This window comes from Pteropus medius, unplaced genomic scaffold (genome assembly GCF_902729225.1).
Source record: "Pteropus medius unplaced genomic scaffold, Ma_sr-lr_union100, whole genome shotgun sequence".
In the NCBI taxonomy this organism is placed as follows: Eukaryota; Metazoa; Chordata; class Mammalia; order Chiroptera; family Pteropodidae; genus Pteropus; species Pteropus medius.
In genome coordinates this window covers 15,853,749-15,877,350 of record NW_024354499.1, presented here as the reverse complement: position 1 = coordinate 15,877,350, position 23,602 = coordinate 15,853,749, and the positions used below count along the sequence as shown (strand labels likewise).

Below are 23,602 nucleotides of genomic sequence, written 5' to 3'. Positions count from 1 at the left end.
AAGAAAGAAAGAAAGAAAGTAAGTTAGATGATAGATAGAGTGTTGGTTTTGTTTCTCTGTAGAACTCTATTACAGAAGCAGTGGCACATGGTAAGGACACAAGAGATATTGAGTGTAATCATGCTGTTGTTCTTACAATAACCCCCAACTTCAGCCCACTCACCAGCACCACAGAAGGGGCTGGGCTCACCAGATGGAAGACCTCTACCTCCATAGCCCAAGGCCTGAGCTTGCTGATCCTCAGGGCTCCCACCCCCACCTCCTGGACTGTCACAGCTGCAAGAAGTTTGGCTTTGTTGCTCCAAGGTAGCACCCTCCAAAAAGCCCTTATTCTCCTCTCTCTGGTTTCCATACTCACTTCTTCAGCCTCCCCATTTTCCTGCCCATCAAATCTGGCAAAAGAAAGGGTCTTATTTTCAAAGTGACTAATGGTCAAGAAGGGATGGTAATTGGGTCTTTGTTTTCAATATGGAAAGGAGAAAATATAGGAAGTGCAGATAAACAAGTAGGCAAAATACCATCCAAATCTACCATTCAGAGAAAATGGAAAGTTTGTGTTGGGATGCCAACTTCAGATAGGGCAGGAATGACCTTATAGTAAGCAAGACCAGAAGGACAGAGAACTGGATGACAGTTGTTCATATTAGGGCTCTATCTCTCTCTAGTCCTTCTTTTGGTTCCCACTCCCCACTCTGGCCTTGAAGTATCTGAATACTTCTTAGTTGGACAATCCCAACTTTTGTCCCACTCCACCTCCACTTTATGAAAAATCATACCACGCCAAAGATGTTCGAGATGTACTGCATGCTGAACTGCTGGCTCTTGGGTGGCCAGTACTGCAAGAAAGTGTCCACATCCATCTGCAGTTGCTTCTGCTCCTCCTCCCCAAAGTGCATCACATGGTTCTGCAGATCATCCACGGAGACCAGGCAGCCCTCTGTGAGCCCAGTACCCTCTCTTTCCACCCGCCACATGATGCGTGCAGCCAGCCTGTGGAGAGAGACAATGTTAAGGAGGCTACACCGCATTCATTCATTCTACGAACAATGACTGAGTGCCAAATACCTGTCAGGTACAGTGTCAGGCCCAAGATTCTAGACAGATAGAATTTCTTCTATCATGAAGCTTCTTATAGTGGGGGAGACATGTTAAAAAGAACATTTAGGTTAACTATAATTACCATGTTTTGAAAGAGCAGGCAGGAAGGCAAGGTTGGTAAACACTGCGCTTGCCTCTTCTCATGACCACGTTAAAATACATCTAAATTATAGAACAATCAACCCAGAGAACATCTAAGACTAACTTAACAGAAGTCCTACAACTGAGGATATAAAGAAGAAGCTACATCAAGACTGGTAGGAGGGATGGAGACATGAAATGGGCTGGCCCCACACTTATGTATGGCAGTTGAGAAATGGGAGAGATGCCTCAGCTTTGGAGATTCTCTCAAGGAGTGAGAAGCCCCAGCCCCACACCAGGTTCCCCAGCCCAGAGAACCAGTGCCAGGAAGAGGAGCCCTCATAATATCTGACTGAAAAACAGGGGATTCCATCTGTCAGAGAGAGATAGAAGGCTGTTGGAAACCCAGGCATCCACCCAAAGGACCTGAGCACAGACTCACTCATTCATAGGCACTTACTCAGGGCTCCAGTGAAGGGACAGCAGCTTGAGAGGTGCCAGAGACATACAAGGAGAGACTGAGTTGTATGGCTTCATAGTGAGGGCCGAAGGTACAGCCATGATTGTCCTTGTGTTGAGCCATCCTCCCATGCAGCCTATGTGAGGGCTCCACCATTCCTGTGTTGAACCCTTTCCCCACACAACCAAATATGTATGTCCATTGGCCTGGTAAAATCTGCCCACTCAGACCTGGTGATCCCCTGGAATCCTGCCCCACTGAATTTGCATACCACTGGAGGCACTGTTGGCAGCAGGCAGCCAGCCGGGGCCCACAAACTGCAGGAGGCTCTTTCAGTAGCAAGGAGCTGGCCTTGGCTCGTGCGCCACCTGAGACACATTTGCCATTGGGCAGCAAGCCCAGGCCTCACTGCAGTCTTTCTGAGACAACTGTTGGAGGTCCCCAAACCCAGAGAGGCAGCAGCTGGCCTTGGTGTGCTCTGAGCCTTTTGCTGAGTGTCCCCAGTCCAGGCATTGGCACCAAACCTGAATCTGCATTAAGCTGGTGAACACCACTAACCACCCTTCCCACTCCCCATGAATCCCTGAGACTCTACCACACCCAACTCACATACTGCCAGAAGCTCTTTCAATGGCTGAGACTTACAGGCACCCAGCAGGTGGCGGCGGTCCTCAGGGTGCCCTGAGCATTTTGCTGAGCTGCCCAAGTCTCAATACTGGTGGCAACCAACCTTGGTTCACAGAGTGCCTACTCCCACAAGTCTCCAAGTCCAGCAGAGGCAGCAAGGAACTACAGATCATTTTGTAGTTTTACCAGGTAGCCCCAGCTGGTGACAGGTAATGGCTGACCATGGACTGCATAAGAGCCCCTCCCAAGAGGCCCCAGAACTGATACACCTGGAGGCCAGCTTCAGACAACAGCAGAGCACCACCCAATTAGCTCTACAAGCATCACACCCAAAGGGTGGTCTGGGCAAGCACTAGAGCCCACTACGGTGAATCTCACTCCACAGGGTAAGCTTCCTTACAGCAGCTTATAGGCTGTGATCATGGCCAATCCTCACAGACAGTCAGTCTGAGGGTCATTCCCATTCACTGACATGCCAACAGAAAGCAAGGCTTAGCTACAACAGAATGGCACACACAATCCACACTAGGGACACTCCTGAAACATCAGGCTCAAGGTGATCAGGGAGACGGAGCCACTGGGCCCTACAGGCCACCTACTACCTAAGGCCACCCTGTCAAGAGTAGGAGACATAGCAGATCTACCTAATACATAGAAACAAACACAGAGAGGCAGCCAAAATGAGACAAAGAAACATGTCCCAAATGAAAGAAAAGGACAAAACACCATAAAAAGAGCTAAATGAAATGGAGGCAAGAAATCTACCAGATACAGAGTTCAAAACACTACTTATAAACATGTTCAAGGAATGTAGTAAGAACTTCAACAAAGAGATAGTAAGCATTAAAAAGGTCACAGAAACCATAAAAACAAAAGTCAGAAATGAAGAATACAATAACCAAAATTAAGAATACACTAGAAGAATCCAACAGCAGATTAAATGAAGCAGAAGATCAAATCAGTGATTTGGAAGATAAAGTCTCAGAAAACACACAATCAGAAAAGAAAAAAGAAAAATATCTTAAACGAGGATAGTTTAAAGGACCTCTGGGACACCTTCAAGTGTGCCAGAAGGAGAAGAGAGAGAGCAAAGAATTAAAAACCTATTTGAAGTAACAATAATAGAAAACCTGCCTAATCTGGTGAAAGAAATAGACCTACAAACCTAGGAAGCACAGAGTCTCAAACAAGATGATCCCAAAGAGGCACAAATCAAGACATATCATAATGCCAAAGGTTAAAGACAAGCAGAGAAACTTAAAAGCAGCAAGAGAAAGGCAGTTAGTTACCTACAAGGGAGATCCCATAAGACTATTAGCTGATTTCTCAACAGAAACGTTGCAGTCCAGAGGAATTGCCACAAAATATTCAAAGTGATGAAAAGCAAAGACCTACAACCAAGACTACTCTACCCAGCAAGGCTTCAATTTAAAATTGAAGGACCGATAAAGTGCTTCCCAGACCAAAACAAAAGCTAAAGGAGTTCATCACCACCAAGCTAGTATTATAAGAAATGTTGAAAGGACTTCTTCAAAAAGAAGTGGGAGAAAAAAAGAACATAAATGTAAATAATAAAATGTAAATAACTACACATCTATCAATAATCACTTAAATGGATTAAATGTTCCTATCAAAAGATATAGTATGGCTGAATGGATAAGATAAACCAGACCAATACATATGCTGTCTACAAGAAACACACTTCAAATTAAAAAAGAAAAAAAAGAAGAAAAAAAAAACCACACACAGACTGAAAGTAAAAGAAAGGAAAAAGATATTTCGTGCAAATGGAAATTTTAAAACACTGAAGTAGCAATACTTATATCACACAAGATAGACTTTAAAACAAAGGGTTTAATAAGAGATAAAGAATGACATTACATAATGAAAAAATGATCAATCCAACAAAGAGGATATAACTCGTAAACATTTATGTACCAAACATAGGGGCACCTAAATATATAAAGCAAATACTGACCAACCTAAATGGAGAGACTGATAGTAATACACTCATATTAGGGGACTGGAACACTCCATTGACACCAATAGACAGATCTTTCAGACAGAAAATCAACAAAGAAATAGCATCTTTAGATAACAGACTTGATCAGATGGATTTCCTTGATATTGGATTTTCTTCACTGCAAAGCAGCAGAATATACATTCGTCTCAAGTGCACATGGAGCATTTCCCAAAATAGACCACATGTTAGGACACAAAACAAGTCTCAGTAAATTTTAGAAAACAAATCATATCAAGCATCTTCTTTGACCACAGTAGAATGAAACTAGAAACCAATCACAAGAAAAATACTAAAAAATACACAAACACATGAAGGCTAAATAACATGCTACTAAACAATGAATGGGTTAATAATGAGATGAAGGAAAAGATCAGAAAATACTTTGAAATAAATGAAATAAAAATACAACGACCTCAAATTTATGGGACACTACAAAAGCAGTTCTAAGAAGGAAATTCATAGCAATACAGCCCTGTCTCAAAAAGGAAGTTTCAAATCAACAATTTAACCTTACGCCTAAAAGGAACTAGAAAAAGAAGAACAAGAAAAGCCTAAAGTGGGTAGAAGAAAGAAAATAATAAAGATCAGGGTGGAAATAAACAAAATGTAGTCTAAGAAATCAATATAAAAGCTTAATGAAACCAAGAATTGGTTCTTTGAAAAGATAAACAAAATTGATAAACCATTAACCAGAGTCATCAAGAAAAAAAGAGAGAGGATCTGAATAAATAAAATCAGAAATGAAAGCAGAGCAGTGAAAATTGACACCACAGATATACAAAAATTATAAGAAAATACTACAAGACGCGGTTCCATAGTGTAGTGGTTAGCACATCTGCTTTACACAGGAGGTCCTGGGTTCGCACCCCAGTAGAGCCACAGTCCATGATCTACGGCCATGTCACCCTGAACAAGACTGATATCTGATCTCAGAAGCTAAGCAGGGTCGGACCTGGTTAGTACTTGGATGGGAGACCATCTAGGAAGACCAGGTGCTGTAGGCATAAATAATAATAAATATAAAAAAAGAAAGAAAGAAAATACTACAAATAGTTATATGCCAACAAATTGGACAATCTGGAAGAAATGGATAAATTCTCAGAAACATGCAATCTTCCAACACTGATTCAGGAAGAAACAGAAAATCTGCACAGATGGATTATTACAAACTAAATCAAGTCAGTAATCAAAAACCTCCCTACAAACAAAAGTCCTGGACTAACTGGCTTCAAAGAAAGATTAACGCCTATCCTTCTCAAACTATTCCAAAAAAATTCAAGAGGAAGGAAGGCTCCCAAACTCATCTATGAGGCCACATTACACTGATTTCAAAATCAGACAGAGATATTACAAAAAAAAGAAAATTATTGGCCAAGATCTCTCATGAATGGACATGCAAAACTCAACAAAATATTAGTAAGCTTTATTTAGCAGTACATTAAAAATATCATATACCATGTGGTATTTATTCCTGGGATACAAGGTTGGTCTGACATTTATAAATCAATTAACGTGATAAACCACGTAAACAAAATGAAAGATAAAAATTATATGACTATATAAATAGATACAGAAGAAGTATTTGACAAAATCCAATGTCCATCTATGATAAATACTCTCACCATGTGAGAATAGAGGGAACACATCTCAACATAACAACAACCATATATGACAAATACAGCTAACATCATACTCAACAATGAAAAGCTAGAAGCTTTTTCTTTAAGATCGGAAACAAGACAAATATGTCTATTTTCTTCACCTCCGTTCAACACAGCATGCAAATCCTAGCCACAGAAATCAGACAAGAAAAAAAATAAAGCCATCCAAATTGGAAAGAAAGAAGTAAAACTGTCATTATTTGCAGATAGCATAATACTACATTTAGAGAACCCTAAAGAGTCCACCAAAAAAACTATTAGAGTTGATAAATTACTTCAGTAAAGTAGCTGTTTACAAAATCAGTATTCAGGAATAGGGTGCATTTTTATATACCAATAATGAACTATCAAAAGGAGAAATTAAGAAAACAATCCCATTTACAATTGCAAAAAAAAAGAAAGAAAGAAAAGAAAACCTAGGAATAAATTTAACCAAAGATCTGTATTCATAAAATTATAAAAAATTAGAAAAAGAAATTGAAGAAGATACAAATAAATGGAAACATATACTGTGCGCATGGATGGAACAATTAATATTGTTAAAATTACCACAATATCCAAAGCAATCTATAGATTCAGTACAATCCTTATCAAAATACCAATGACATTTTTCCTAAAATGTATATGGAACCACAAAAGACCCCAATTAGCCACAGCAATCTCAAGAAAGAACAAAGTTGGAGGTATCACACTACCTGATATTAAACTATATTACAAGACTATAGTAATCAAAACAGCACGGTACTGGCATAAAAACAAATATATAGATCAATGGAACAGAACAGAGAGCCCAGAGATAAACCCATGCCTATGTAGTCAATTAATCTATGACAAAGGAGGCAAGAATAACAGCAAGGTAAAAAGAGTCTCTTCAATAAATGGTGTTGGGGAAACTGGACACATATGTGCAAAAGAATGAAACTGGATCTCTTTATTATACCATATACAAGAATAAACTCAAAATAGATTAAAGACTTAAATGTAAGACCTGAACCATAAAACTCCTAAAAGGAAACAGGCAGTAAACTCTCTGACATTGCTCTTAGTAATATTTTCTCTGATATATCTCTTCAGGCAAGGGAAACAAAAGAAAAAAATAAACAAATGGGAGTGCATCGAACTAAAATTTTTTGCACAGCAAAGGAAGCCATCCACAAAACAAAAAGACTATCTACTGAATGGGAGAAGATATTTGCTAATGATAGATCTGATAGGGGGTTAATATCTAAGATATATAAAGAACTCATACAACCTAACATTAAAGAAACAAAAACAATCCAATTAAAAAATGGGCAGAAGATTTGAGTAGAAATTTCTCCAAAAAGGACATACAGATGACCAATAGACACAAAAAGATTCTCTACGTCACTAATCATAAGAGAAATGCAAATTAAATCCACAATGAGATATCACCTCAAACCCATCAGAATGGCTATTATTAATAAATTAACAAACAACAATTGTTGGCAAGGATGTGGAGAAGAGGGAAGCCTCGTGCATTGTTGGTGGGATTGCAAATTGCTGCAGCTTCTGTGGAAAACAATTTTGAGTTTCCTCACAAAATTGAAGAAAGAACTACCTTATGACCCAGCAATTCCACTTCTGGATATTTATCTGAAGAAATCCAAAACATTAATTTGAAAAGATATATGCACCCCTCTGTCACTGCAGTGCTACTTAAAGTAATCAAGATATAGAAGTAATCTAAGTGCTTGCCCATTAACAGATGGCATAATGCCATCTGTTAACAGACAATTGGATATGGAAATTTGGTACAAATATATGCAATTGAATATTACTCACACATAAAAATTGAAATCTTACCATTTTTGACAACACAGATGTACCTAGAGGATATTATGCTAAGTTAAATAAGTTAAATAACTATGTATAGTGCCAAGTGACTAATAGGCTAACCACTATGCTGTACCTGAAACTAATATAAAATAATATTGAATGTCAGGTAAAATTTTTAAAAAAGATTAATTGAAAAAAATTATTTAAACTAGTGTTAAGTGCTACAGAAAAAAGGATAACATGATAATGAGGGGCACAGGGTGGCGGAGGAGCCAAGGGAATCAGGGGAAGTGGCAAGAGGGAGGCACACTTGAGCTGAAAGTAGACTGAAGAGATGGAGCCAGGTCTGTGCAGATGGTGAAAGAGCAGAGAGTATAAAGCTTCTGAAGAAGGAATGAGCTTGGCATGATGGAGAAACAGCAAGAAGGCCAAGGTGGCTGGACCACAGGAAGCGAGAACTGGAGAGCAAATAAAGGTGGAGAGGTGGGCAAAAGCCAGGTCATGTAGGGTCTAGGAGACCATGGAAGGGGTCTAGGGACACCATGAGCTATGGCAGCCGGGGTCTCCTGACAGTATAGCTGAGATGAGCATTGGAGATGAAGTCTAATGACCTGAGTTCACGCCTGTTTCCACTTCTTATGGCATGACCCTGGGCAAGTCACTTGATCTCCCTGAACCTATTTAGGGGCCAGTAAAGTGAAGATAATACATATTCCCTGCCATGCTAATTTCCAGAGTTATTTGGAAAACAAAGGATTTCACATCATGTGTGAACTTATTTACATTCTTAATGATTAGAGCCAGTAAAGTGAAGATAATACATATTCCCTGCCATGCTAATTTCAGAGTTATTTGGAAAACGGATTTCACATCATGTGTGAACTTATTTACATTTTTTAATGATTAGAGCCAGTAAAGTGAAGATAATACATATTCCCTGTCATGCTAGTTTCCAGAGTTATTTGGAAAACAAAGGATTTCACATCATGTGTGAACTTATTTACATTCTTAATGATTAGATAGAAGATGGAGAAGAAAATCTAGGTGGGGAAACAGTATAAGCAAAGGTCTAGATACAGCCACGGGCATGGCATAAGCAAGAAGCAGGGAGGGGCCGGGCCTGGCTAGAACAGATGGTTCTGGAGGAGAAAAAGGGGTAGCAAGAGGGACAAGATGGAACTCAGGAGAGCACAGGGCTTTGGGTGTGAGACAGAGGGGTGTCCTTAATCCTGAGGGCAAGGAGGCCTCCTTCATTAACTTCTAGGCAGCCCATACTCACAAGATGATGCTTGTAACCAGGGGACACTGGAAACCCTCTGCCATTCTCTGACTGCAGGCTGACCAGGCACCTGGAAGGGGCTGGTGGCCTAGGGCAGACTCCATCTCTGAAGAGGGACTCCCTTGGTAAAACACAGGCTCTTTTCTCCTTTCATTTGGATCACAGAGTTATTTCTACAAAGATGCCCTGCTGGGGACCCCAGGTACCTGAGAACCAAGATGTCCCCATATAGAGCCCAGGACAGTACTAGGGAAAATAAGACTCGGGGTAATGTGTCTACTCCCTCCTAATTTTAGGGAAATGGTCACAAAACTCAGAGAGTGGAGACTAATAGGTGACAGATTTCAATTTAATATCAGAAGAAATTACCAACAGGGACTGTGCAGTTAAAGGGAGTGAGCTCCTATCACAAGAGGTGACATTTGCTTTGGGCCTTAAAGACTAAGATATCAAAGAGATACATGCACTCCTATGTTCACTGTAGCATTATTCACAATAGCCAATACATGGAATCAACCTAAGGGTCCATCAACAGACGAACAAAGAAGATATGAGATATATACATATGCAGTGGAATATTATTCAGTCATGAGAAAGAAGAAAATCCTGCCATTTGGGATAATATGGATGAAACTTGAAAGCATTATGCTAAGTGAAACAAGCCAGAAAGAGAAAGACAAATACTGTATGGTATTATTTATATGTGGAATCTTAAAAAAAAAAAGGTCAAACTTATAGAATCAGAGAGAAGAAAAGTGTTTGCCAGGGGCTGGTAGTTGGGGAAAATAGGGAGAAGTTGATAAAAGTGTACAAAATTTTAGTTATAAGATTAATAAGTTCTGAGGATCTAATTTAAAACATGATGACTATATTGATAACACTGTACAGTATATTTGAAATTTACTAAGAGTAAACTTAAATGTTCTCACACACATAAAAAAGATAAATGTGAGGTGATAGATGTGTCAATTAACAAGATGGGAAGAATCCTTTCACAATGTACATGTATATCAAATCACCATGTCACACACTTCAAATATCTTACAATCTTATGTCAATTATACCTCAATAAAGCTGAAATTAAAAATACATACATACATACACATACATACATACATACATACATACATACATACATACATACATACTATTGCATGTGAAAGTACAAAAAAAGAAGTAGGATTTCAATAGATGGAACTGTGGCGGGTGGGGAGGCTGACTGAGTCATTTCATTTTGTAATTTCCTAAAAAGTACTAGCACATGATGATTCTGCATTTTAACTTTACATCCTACACACACAGTGAAAATGATCCCAACTTCATCATCCCCTTCTCTTCTGCTCTCCTCTACAGGCTTCATAAGCACTTACCTGCAGCCTAGTGGCAGGCCTTGACCTGGTCGAGCTCTTGAACTGGGGCTCCCCAAGTGTTAGCCCTGAGATTTCTGGTGATGGTCACCTGGGGAGGCCACTGATTATTACAAATGCAAGTGCCTTTCAGGTGGAATGAGTGCAGAGGGTTGCATGTACAACCACCTGAACTGGTGGAGCTGTGATTACTAGAAAAGCTCAGTATTTTGTAAAGGGGGCAGATGCTATTGGGCTCTAGGTCATTTTGCCAAGTTTTTAGATTTTTTTTTTTTTATCAAGAAAGGCCAGAAAACCTAATTTTTTAAATGTGAAATATTCCAATTTTTTAACATTGGAAGATCAATTTTTTAATTAAACATTGGGGAGACATACAGAATGAATCTGCAGTGTCTGCAGTTTGGACCACTGCTTTAGGTAGACACCTCATTTTCCCTCTGAGATGAGCTCCTAAACTTAAAGGGAGTTCATGGAAGTGACCATATTCAGTCTCTTTGAGGCTCTGTCCTGATTTGCACTCAGCCCAGCTTCCTAGGACCTGGGAATGCTGCCACTGCCACCCCCCACCCCCACACCTGACATCTGGGGATCCCATACATTACCCCAGGTCCCAGCTCTGACCTGATGTTCTCATTGGGCACCTTCCCATATCTCTTGATGGCCAAACACTCATTCTTGTGGTTCAGCCAAGCATCCTTCTGGCAGGTACGGTCACAGTAATAGGCAAACTTGCACTGCCCACAGTGATGGAGCTTCTCCTGCCTCTTGAAGCAGGTGTGGCACACAAAGTTAACAAGGCTGGAAATAAAGGGAGAAAACATGTGATTAAGGTGAGATGCAGAGCACCATGGAAAGGGACTACACTGGCCTTTGGTAGACCAGGGGTTAAGTACTGGCTCAGCAGGCCATACTTGTCTTTCTAAGTTTCAAACTTCCACTTTTCAAAATGAGGGGCTTGGGCTTCAAAATTCCTTTTTAGCTGTAACTATTCTTTTAGCAGATATTTTAAAGTGAACCAAATGGGAACACTATTGATCTCTGCTTATAAGCCTTTTAATTTAATTTAGCAAGTATAGGTTTATTACCTATAGGTACTGGGATTACCACACGTTGTCAAAGGAACAGTTGAACTTGCAAGCACCATGCAGTGTGAGGAGCCCTATAATAAGGGGAGACAAGGTGTTCCTGGAACACATTGGAGAGGATACTTGAGGAACCCGGGAAGTCTCTCATAGGTCCCTTGTTAAAAGTCACAGGTCCTTGGTACCATGGCATGGAGGGGCATTCTGTGTGACATGCCCTTTTCATTGTTGAAATATATTGTCCCTTTTCCCAAAGAATAAAAAGTTATAACTACCCACAATATGATGCAACATGAAACATGATATATTTTACACAAAATGAGATCTCCACACTATGACACATGTCATAGTTCTGTGCTTTGGAACATTAAGAATTATAAGGTGATTTCTGGTCAAGATGGCGGAAGGTAAATGCTGTGCTTGCCTCCTCTCACAACCACATCAAAATTACAACTAAACTACAAAAAAACTGTCATTGAAAATTTCCTGAAGTCTAGTTAAACAGAATTCCTACAACTAAGGACACACAGAAGAAGCTACCTCCTACAGAACACTGGCAAGAGAAATGAAGAAGCATAACGGACTGGTCCCACACCCGCATATGGCAGTTAAAAATTGGGAGTGCTATCTCAGCTGCAAGGTTTCCCCCCACTTCAGAGGAGCTAGGGATCCCAGCCCCACACCAGGTTCCCCAGACCAGGGTTCCAGTCCTAGGAAGAGAAGTCCCCACATCTGGTTGTGAAAACCAGCAGAGATCATGGCAGAGTGAGATGAAGGGTGACTGGAATGCCTCTTAAAGGGCCCATGCATGAACTTACTCACTGACAAACTCAATCACTCTGAGCTCCAGTGCTGGGGCAGGTGCTTGAAGAGCGCCAGGGACATATGGGGAGGAATTGAGTTGTCTGGCTTCAGGGTGAGGGCTGGAGAGGCAACTTTATCCCAGACCAATGTGCTTGTAGAAACCATTGTTTCTTTGTTAAGCTCTTGCCCCTTCCGGCATGTAGATGCAAGCTGCCACCACATCTGAGTCACCATCAACCGGGCTAACACTGTTTGCCCACCCTGGTGATTCCCTGAAACCTCATCCCACCCAATTTGCAGGTCCACCTGAGCTGCTTCCAGTGGCTTTTCCATATAAATGGCCTGTCTTGGCTCATGCTACAGACTTTCCTAAAATCTCTCAAAGGTTCACAAAACCCAAACAAGCAGCAACTGGCCTCAGCGTGCCCCGTACCTCTTGCTAAGCAGCCTGGCACTAGCAGCACCAGCTTTGGTTTATGGGTTGGCCTCCATAGGCACCTCTAACCCTAGTGCAGGTGGTGGCCATCTGTGGATTGCTCATGCCAGGTGGCCCTGGGAAGAGCATAGGCTGCAACTGAGAACTTGGCCTGTTGCAAGGGGCCTCCCAGGAGGCCCCAATATTGGCGTGCTGATGGCCAGCTTTGCCCCAAGCCAGAGCACCACCTGGGGCTGCATCCAAGGACAATCAGCCCAAAGAACAGACTGGGTATGCACAAGAGCCCTGCTAAAGCAATTCCTGCTCCAGAGGTATAGCCCTTCCCTGGTAAGTCCTCACAATCAATCAGCCTGAGGGTCAACCCTTCTTACTGATGTGCAAACAGCAACCAAGGCTCAACTACATCAAGAGGGCACACGCAACCTATACAAGGGACATACTTGAAGCGCTTGGCTCAAGTAACCAGGAAAGAGTGTGCCAGTGAGCCCCACAGTACACCTACAATATAAGGCCACTCTACTAAGACTGGAGACATAGGAGCCCTACATAATACATAAAACAAACATAGGAAAGCAGCCAAAATAGGACAAAAAAAAAAAACATGTCCCAAATGAAAGAACACAACAAAGCTCCAGAAAATGCACTAAACAAAATGGAGACAAGCAATCTACCAGATGCAGAGTTTAAAACATTGGTTATAAGGAAGAGTATATGAACTCAGTGAGAACTTTTACAGAGATAGAAAACCTTAAAATTGAGATAGAAGGCATAAAAAAGAACCAGTCATATGAAGAATACAATAACTGAAATGAAGAATACATTAGAGGAAATCAACAGTAGATTAGATGAAGCAGAGGATTTAATTAGCAATTTAGAAGATAAGGTAGCAGAAAATACACAATCAAGACAGTGACAAGAAAAACGAATTCAAAAAATTGAAGATAGCTTAAGAGGCCTCTAGAACAATATCAAGCATAACAACATCCACATCATAGGAGTACCAGAAGGAGAAGAGAAAGAGCAAAGAATTGAAAACATTTTGAAGAAATAATGTTGGAAAACTTCTCTAACCTGGTGAAGGAAATAGACATATAAGCCCAGGAAGCACATAGAGTCCCAAACAAGATGAACCCAAAGAGGCCCACACCACAACACATCATAATTAAAATGTCACAGGTTAAAGACAAACAGAGAAACTTAAAAACAGCAAGAGAAAGGCAGTTAGTTACCTATAAGGGAGATCCCATAAGACTATCAGATGATTTCTCAACAGAAACGTTTCAGGCCAGAGGGATTGCCATGAAATATTCAAAGTGATGAAAAGCAAAGACTTACAACCAAGACTACTCTATCCAGCAAGGCTACAATTTAAAGTTGAAGGACCAATAAAGAGCTTCCCAGACAAGAAAAAGCTAAAGGGGTTTATCACCACCAAACTAGTATTACAAGAAATGTTAAAGGGACATTTTTAAGAAGAAGAAAAAAAAAAGACTTAGAATATGAAAAGTAAAATGGCAATAATAACATATCTAGCAACAGTTACTTTAAATGTAAATGGATTAAATGCTTCAATCAAAAGATAGATAAATGAATAAAACAAGACTCAAATATGCTGCCTACAAGAGACTCACTTAAAATCAAAAGACATGGATTGGTTCCATAGTGTAGTGGTTAGCACATCTGCTTTATACACAGAAAGTCCTGGGTTCACACCCCAGTGGAGCCACGGTCCATGGTCTACGGCCATGCCACCTTGAACAACCCCGTGTCTGATCTTGGAAGCTAAGCAGAATAGGGCCTGGTTAGTACTTGGATGGGAGACCCTAGGAAGACAAGGTGCTGTAAGCATAAATAATAATAAATAATAATAATAATAAATAAATAAATCAAAAGACACACACAGATGGAAAGTAAAGGAATGGGAAAAGATATTTCACGAAAATGGAAACAAACAAAGCTGAGGCAGCAATACTTATACAGACGAAATAGACTTTAAAACAAAAGCTAAACCAAGAGATGAAGAAGGACCTAGTAATCTCACTTTTGAGTATTTATTCAAAGAAACCCAAAACACTACCTCAAAGAGACATGTGAGTCCATATGTTCATTGCAGCATTATTAACAATAGCCAAGGTGTGGAGGCAACCTTTGTGTTCATTAATGGATGAACAGATAAAAAAAGAGATGGTACATAGATACAGTAAAATATTACTCAGCCATAAAAAGAAATCTTGCCATCTTCTACAACATAGATGGACCTAAAGGGTGTTGTGCTAAGTGGAATAAGTCACACAGAGAAAGACAAATGCCATATGATTTTATTTACAGATGGAATCTAAAGAATAAAACAAACAAACAAACAAAACAGAAAGAAACTCATAAATACAGAGAATATTTTGATGGTTGCCAGATGGGAGGAGGGATGCGGGTGGGTAAAATGGGGGACACAATTAAGAAGTACAAATTGGTAGTTACAAAATAATCATGGGGATGTAAAATATAGCATAAGGAGTATAGTCAATAATATTGTAATAACTATGTATAGTGTCAGAGGGTTACTAGATTTATTGGGGTGATTACTTTGCAAATTATATAAATGTCTAATCACCATGTTGCACACCTGGAATTAATATAATATTGTATACCAACTGTATTTGAAAAATTAAAAATTAATGAAAAAGAATTACAAGGTTACTGATGTTATTTAATTTAGCCTACTGGCTCAGAGAGAGTGGAAGTGATGTGGGAGAATGCATGCCCATTCGGCAGGTGAGGGAGAGAGATGTAGGAAGATGAGGCTCCTTACCCCCTGCTCTGGCCTCCAAGTGTTCCCATTAGAGAGTAAACCCATGTTAAAGCTGCAATTAAGGCAGGCAAGGTCATAGGCTAGTATGAAGGAGATATATTTCAAGACATAACCTAACACCCAGAAAGTGAAATCTGATATGATGCACAATATCTCTAGGGCCAACTTGCATGCTCCTGCAATGCGAGAAAGAGAAATCCTAGCCACTGAAGCAGAGAAATTATAAAAAGAAGTTCAATAACTTTCAGGGAAGTGCTGAGCTCCCTGGGAGAAAGTGGATCTGTAAACTCAGATTGGAGTGACAGTCTAAATAGGGCTATTAAAGTATGAGAAAACAGAGGTTTTTAGAAATAGAGACTTCTAGAGCCTGAAGGAAGAACCTTCAACAGAATATACAGGTACAGAAATCCTTTGTGTCTACCCCTGACCATGCATTTTCTAATTCCCACAGTGAAACAATTTTGCTGCTTCCAAGTACAGTTAGTCTATCAGCGACCAGTCCTAATTGCCAAGGACTTCCTCCTGTTAAGCTCGAGTTTGCCTTCCAGAAAAACAAACTTCTATACCTGAATTTGGCCCTCTGTATCCTTGTCTAATGGAACAAGCCGGGTCATGTCAGGCCTTCAAAAATTTGAAGACCACTGCCATGCTTTCCCTTCATTTCCCTTCTCCAAGTTAAATACTCCCTGCTCTTTCAACAGTTCCTTAAACAAGTTTCTGGAAATCTCACACTGTTTTGATGATCTCCGATGTGCCAACAGCACATCCCTGCAGCCAAAGGAAAGTGAGCATAGTAAGGCAATCAAGCAAGATCCAGCAGCCAATGCTAGTGCATCAGGCTCAAGCACCAGCCCAAAGGCTAGGCCCAGCAGTCTCAACAGCATCAAAAGATGGAGAGACAGGTACAGAGCCAAGCTAAGGGTGCTGCATGAGCTAATGCTCTAAGCTAGATCCTAGGCTTCCTGGAATCCAGGCAGTTTTCAGCCTCTGGGTGGTCAACTCAATAGACTGCTGTGTGCCTATAGCTGTGAGGTGTATTGCCAGTAATTTGTTAATAATCATAATATTCAAGGGCATGAAAGGTTAGTGCTTATTTATAAGTTAGAGCAGATTGAAGATTCTTCACATAATAATGTCTTCTCACTACCTTGCATTCCCTTAAGTTTTCCTAATGAGAGCGGAAGAATAGAATTACACTGGCATACTTAGTGAATTGCATAGAATCCACAGTTCGTCATTATTATGTCACAGAGGGGGGCAGCCCTGATTGAGAAGGTTGTTTGTCATGAGTGTCCAGCAGAACAGAGTATTGAGAACTCACATGGGACCCTGACCATTTAGTGAAATCTCCAAACCCATGGAGAAGGGGAGCTATGAATTTCTCACATCTGTCTCATCAGGATTGTGATGGAAGGAATGTGAAGTTTGTTAGCAGGGACTGGGTTGCTGAAGAACCCAAGTAATTTTGATACCAAGGAGGCTTCAAATCTTGTCTCCTGGCCACTCAAGGATGGGACCCTGGGTCACCACACTTTAAATTATGGTGCTCAGAATAGAATATAGTATCCAGGTGTGGTGCTAGTCACACTTCCTAGATCTGGACATTGTGCTTCCATTAGCCTCTTTAGCAAAAAAATCGCATTTATTTAAGGTCAAATAACAAATATAGTCACTAGAACTTCCCAGGTTTTCTCAAAGGTGCTATAGCCACGTCAGAGATTCCCTCTTTTTGTCCATATGGCATTGCCTTTTTAAAACAGCTTTACTGAGGTATAATTGACATACATAAACTGCATATATTTAAAACATGCAACTTGATAAGCTCTGACATACACATATACCCATGAAACCATCTCCACAATCAAGATAGTAAACATATCCATTACCACCACCCCCCAAATTTCTTCATGACACTGAATTTTTTAACCTGAAATGGGGTTTTCACCTTCATTCCTATCTGATTGCTTTCAGTATAGCATTCCAAGCTGTCAAGATAATTTTGAATTTTTATTCTGTCACCATTATATCACTATGTTAAGCTTTGTGTCATCTGCAAATGAGAGAGCATGTCTTAGATTGGAAGAGGAAGAAGGAGAGAATGCCCACCTCTAGGGTATCAGAACCCAGACCAGGAATACAAATCCAAGACAGGAAGGAAAGGGGAGACAGCCAAGAAGTGGGCTGGAGAGGAAATGTTAGAAGCAAGCACAATCATGTTGGCTGTCACTTATAACTTGTCACTTGGAACTCCATGGCTATCTCCCTCAGGGGTGCCCATCAGGGAACAACCCCATACTGGGACTACTCTAGTATTTTATACCAAGAATGATATTTTTAGAATATCCTAGTACAATACTCTCATATATTTATTCACATATATTCACATTCATATACATATTTCGTGCGTAAACTGAAATTTGTACCTACCAAACATATTACACTTCATAGTTCTCACACTGTTTCATTGTTTTAAAATTTAAATATTAATAAAACTCTAAATGTTTTAGAATAACAGAAGTTCTGCTTCTTTATCTTTTATAATCACTGCTTATTTCTAATCTACTTAAAATGTAGGAAGATGTAGTGTCATGGGGATTAGAGACATGATAATTGGCCAATGCAAGCTCAAACAATTCTGAATCTTAAAAACTTATTCTCACAGGAAATACATGCAGCCGAATGCACATATGTAAGAGGCTGGATATACAACTAAGAGTCCTCTGAATTAACTTTCAGGCAGGATACAGTGTTTATTAAAGGATAAGTAATTTTAAAATGTGCTAATTTGAAATTTACCCAATAATAATCATTTAGAACTTAGACCATCTTTTTTTTCTCAAGGAAGAGTATTTTATCCCCGACATTGTTTAGAATTGCTGGCACATGGTGATAATAAAAAAGATTGACTTTTACTAGTTTTGTTAATGTTTTCAAATTCTGTGCAGACAATGGTCCCTTACTGTCTGCACTGAGGATCAACATCTGGCACTGTCTCTTTTCGGTTCACACTGCCTATGAGGCTCACTAGGGGAAATTTTCTTAACCTGGCACAAAGGGAGAGAATACACCTGTCCTGGTGCTTGCCTCCAGGCTCTCATGAACTGACTTAAAACACTTCTAACAAGGCTTGATTATAGAATAATTTAGCTGCCTTGAACTGTAGTTCTGTCCATAGAAAATTCTAGTGGAATGCCCCTCATGTCTTCAAAGTCACTAATAATCACTTTGACCAGGAGAAGGCTGGAGACAGACCCCTGAAGCGATGCAATATAGACTTCACCCCAGACTGGGTGATAGACTTTTACAATCACATATATAACAACTTATCAGGTCTTGAATCAATTCGACTGTTAGTTCAATAATATCTCATGTCCATATTAGCTCATGAGATTCTTTACACTTTTACAATCGTAAACTTTTAATTACTTTTCAGAAAAAGAAAATGTGATCAACTTGGAATGATTTTTTTTTTTCTTATAGTGAACTCAGAATGGATTCCAAATGTTAACTACCAAATTATTTTCTGCAGGCTCACATACCTGTTTTAGATTCCATTCTACAATATTGCTGGGGCCTAGAGTCAAGTTTCAAAAGCTGATGAAATCCAGCAAGCATTGTGAGTTCTCTCCTAATTTACATCTCCTTAGAATAAGGCCGACCTTTCTCTTTATCACCTCATCTGCCATTAAGGCTTAGCTATGAGACTGGAACTAGGAAGAAGGAAGAGGGAAGGTTTGATGCAAAGCAGGGCTTTTCAAACTTTAGCGTGCATGTATATTACCAAAGATCTTAAAATTCAGGTTCTAATTCAGTAGGTCTGGGGTAGGGCCTGAGATTCTAACAATCTCCTGGGTAATGCTGATGCTACAACTTTGACTAGCAAGAATTTCAGAGATGAGAGAAAACCTAAATCCTGCTCCTTCTGATGGGGTATGCAGGGAAGTGTCAGGTAGGCAGGACTGGGAAACTTTTTTTAAAAAGTGTTTCCTTCTGGTCTCCATCTCCTTATGTTGGCAGTTATTATGAAAGGTCAGGCCTGCAGTAAATCACAGCTGGGTTCAACTCCTGATTCCAGTATGTACTGGCTGTGCAACCTCAAGCAAGCACTCTAATCTCTCTGAGCCTTCATTTTCTTATGTGAAAATGGGAATAGCAACATCTAGATCTTGATATCTCCTAGACTAATGACTATAACTTTTTAAAGGAACATACTATTTTTTAAAATTCAAGCAAGAAGAAAATTACAAAGAAGCTCAAAATTCCACTGTCTCAAAGTGATTTTGAGGGTTAAATGAAATAACAAATAAAATAGGCAGCTCAGAGCCTGGCACAGGATGAGTGCTCAGCAGACATCAGCTTGGTCCACCCATCCATTACCATCTGTCATATAGGGAGGTTGGGCCAGGTGATCTCTAGCATCCACTATTTCTCAGGCATCTGTCAGAGAGGAAGACCTCCGGACTAGAAAAGAATCCCTGTAGGCGGCCAGGGGTACTTCCTTGACAGAAATATTTCCCCTTCTTTACTTCCCTTGTGAGAGAATCCAAAAGAAATGAAGTCCTAAAACCACTTTTTGGATTCCAGAAGAAAGAATGCTTCAACCAGACAGCTTGGCCGGGTAATCTTCAGCAAGTTTCATTTCTCCTCCTAGTCTCATTTTTCTAGTCCCAAAAGACCCACTTTGCAAAGATATGTTTTAGCAATTTTCTTTTGTTAAACCTTCCCAACAACCATTTAAAGTAGTGACCAATATCTTCACAGGAATGTTATTCTCATAGAGGTCTCTGATGCCTGACACTGCTCCCAGTACAGAGAGCAAAGCCCACCTACTTTGCCTGCATAAGAGTGCTCTGCTTCAGCCAGTGGGTCCCTACTCATGCTTTGCTCTGCAGTTCTGGGTTATGTCATCTGTCAGAGTCAAGAGGGATGGAAAGGCAGCTGCTGCTCAGCTCCTTGTATGGAAATAACCAGTTACTGGACAGAAAACATAAAGAGAAGCTGCCTACAAGTTGGACAAACCCTCCACAAACACAGCCAGAGACAATAGGATCAACAGTTCAGGCTTTCTTGGCTGCATAAAAACTCTCAGCTAGCCAGGAAGTCTCTCCTCAAAAATCAGTAGAAGGAGGAGGCATGTCTTTAAAAAGATCCCATCCCAGAGAACTATACAATATTTTAAATTTCTTCTCTCGTTTCCTTTTTCTTTCCACTTTTTCTTTCTTTCACGAGTATTTATTGGGTATTCATTCTGTACTTCCGTGGAGCTAAATGATAGAGAGTCTTAAAGATAAACAAGACACAAATCTTGCCTTTGAGCAGTCCCCAGGTTGGGCTGGGACATAAACACGTGTAAGCAAGGTGAGGCATGCTGTCCAAGAGTGCTGGTAACTTGCTATAGGGATCAAGAAAGACCTGACTTCCAGTGAATTGGGAGAGGCAAGGAACTCAGGCAGGCAATCACCTAGGAGGGGAGGGAACACCATCCTGACCATCTAAAGGTGGGCTGAGTCGGTACTCAGAGAATGCCAAGTTCTTCCAATGGAGACACACTGGCGTGAGTCAAAGGCTTCATGTGGTAGGGGAGCAGATATATATAGGAGATAGGAGTAGCTGTTTGATGAGATCATAGGATGCACCATATTGGGAAATAATGGAAAGATGACCAGACTGTGGAGGACCTGGAATGAAACTCTCGGTAATATGTCCTTATTCTGCAGACAAGCATAGCCATTGAAGGCTTTTGCAGAGAAGAGAAATATGGCCAGAATTGGTTCCTTTTCCCATGATATCTACCCAATGTTCTTTTTAAATGGCTCATGTAAACCATTTAGGAACATCACTGGATTCACATTTGCACTATTATATACTTTAGTGTAAAAAGTTAGGTGGTTCTGCCTCTTCACATAGGCCTAGGGATTGCCTACTTGTTTGTTTGTTGGTTTGTTTGTTTGCCACCTAAAAGAACACTGTGGATCCAATAAAAAGCAAGTTGGGGAACAAAGGTTGTCATGTTTTTTATTTTTTTAAAAATCTCTTAATTTTTTTTCAATTACAGTTGATGTTCAATATTATATTAATTTCAGGTATACAGTATAATGGTTATACGTTTATATAACTTGCAAGGTGATCCCCCTAAGTCTATACCCACCTGACACCATACATAGCCATCACAATATTATCGACTATATTCCCTATACTGTGCTTTACATTCCCATAGCTATTTTATAATGATCAATTTGTACTTATTCACCTTTTTTACACAGCTTCCCAACCTCCCTACCATCTGGCAACCATGAGTTTGTTCTCTGTATCTATGACTTTGTTTCAGTTTTGTTTGTTCATTTATTTTGTTTTTTTAGATTCAACATGTAAGTGAAATCATATGGCGGGCCTTTCTCTATTTTATTTATTTCACTTAGCATAATACTCTCTAGGTCCATCCATGTTGTTGCATGGTAAGATTTCATTCCTTTTTATGACTAACATTCCATTATATATATGTACCACTTCTTATTTATCCATTTGTCTATCAATGGACACCTAGGTTGCTTTCATATCTTGGCTATTGCAAATAATGCTGCAATGAACATAGGGATATGTCTTTTCAGATTAGTGTTTTGAATTTCTTTGAATAAATACTCAAAATTTGGATTACTGAATCATATGGTAGCTCTTATTTTTAATTTTGTGTGGAACCCCATACTGTTTTTTATGGTGGCTGCACCAGTTTACAATCCCACCAACAGTGCTCGTGGCTTCCCTTTTCTCCATTCTTTCCAACACTTGCTGTTTGTTGATTTAGTGATATAGCCATTCTGAGAAGTATGAGTGCTATCCACTGAGGTTTTAATTTGCTCTTCTCTGATGATTAGTGACATTGAGAATCTTTTCATGTGTTTCTTGGTTATCTGTATATTTTCTTTGGAGAAATTTCTACTCAAATCCTCTGTTCATTTTTTAATTAGATTGTTTATTCCTTTGATGTTAAGTTGTGTGAGTTCTTTACATATCTTGGATATTAATTCCCTATCAGATGTATCATTGGCAAATATCTTCTCCCATTCAGTAGATTGTCTTTTTCTTTTGTTGATGGTTTCCTTCGCTGTGCAAAAACTTTTTTGTTTGATGTAGTCACATTTGTTTATTTTTTCTTTTGTTTCCCTTGCCTGAAGAGATATATCAGAAAAAAATATATTACTAAGAGCAATTTGGAGAGTTTACTACCTATGTTTTCTTCTAGGAGTTTTATGGTTTGGGCTTTACATTTAAGTTTTTAATCTATTTTGAGTTTATTCTTGTATATAGTATAATAAAGTGATCCAGTTTAATTCTTTTGCATGTATGTGTCCAACACCATTTATTGAAGAGACTGTCTTTACCCCACTGTTATTCTTGCCTCTTTTGTCATAGATTAATTAATCATATAGGCATGGGTTTATCTCTGGGCTCTCTGTTCTGTTCCATTGATCTATATCAGTTTTTATGCCAGTACCATGCTGTTTTGATTACTATAGCCCTGTAGTATAGTTTAATATCAGGCAGTATGACACTTCCAACTTCGTTCTTTCTCAAGATTGCTGTGGCTAATCGGGGTCTTTTGTGGTTCTATATAAATTTTAGGATAATTTTTTCTAGTTCTGTGAAAAATATCATTGGTATTTTGATAGGGATTGTACTGAATCTATAGATTGCTTTGGATATTGTAGTCATTTTAGCAAAGTTAATTGTTCCATCCATGTGCACAGTATATGTTTCCATTTATTTGTATCTTCTTCAATTTCTTTTTCTAATTTCTTATAATTTTATGAATACAGGACTTATACCTCTTTGGTTAAATTTATTCCTAGGTTTTCTTTTCTTTTCTTTCTTTCTTTCCTTCCATCCATCCTTCCTTCCTTCCTTCCTTCCTTCCCTCCCCTCCTCCCTCCCTCCTCCTCCCTCCCTCCACTCCCCTCCCTCCTCTTTCTTTCTTTCTTTCTTTCTTTCTTTCTTTCTTTCTTTCTTTCTTTCTTTCTTTCTTTCTTTTTTGATGCAATCGTAAACGAGATTGTTTTCTTAATTTTTCCTTTTGATAGTTCTTT

General features: G+C 39.6%; 1 protein-coding gene and 1 pseudogene across 2 annotated transcripts in view; one reads left to right on the top strand and one right to left on the bottom strand.

Annotated features, from left to right (window-relative positions):
• The window catches only part of SMYD1 (SET and MYND domain containing 1), a 60,815-nt gene that overhangs the window by 24,581 nt on the left and 12,632 nt on the right, over positions 1 to 23,602 (bottom strand). For both annotated transcript variants that reach the window (XM_039852397.1, XM_039852396.1), the window contains exons 2-3: positions 11,015 to 11,191; positions 777 to 990 (exon numbers count right to left, since the gene is read on the bottom strand). In XM_039852397.1, coding sequence (XP_039708331.1) covers positions 777 to 990; positions 11,015 to 11,191 — 391 coding nt within the window. The remainder of the gene's footprint in view (positions 1 to 776; positions 991 to 11,014; positions 11,192 to 23,602) is intronic.
• On the top strand, positions 5,178 to 5,293 carry LOC120594692 (uncharacterized; annotated as a pseudogene).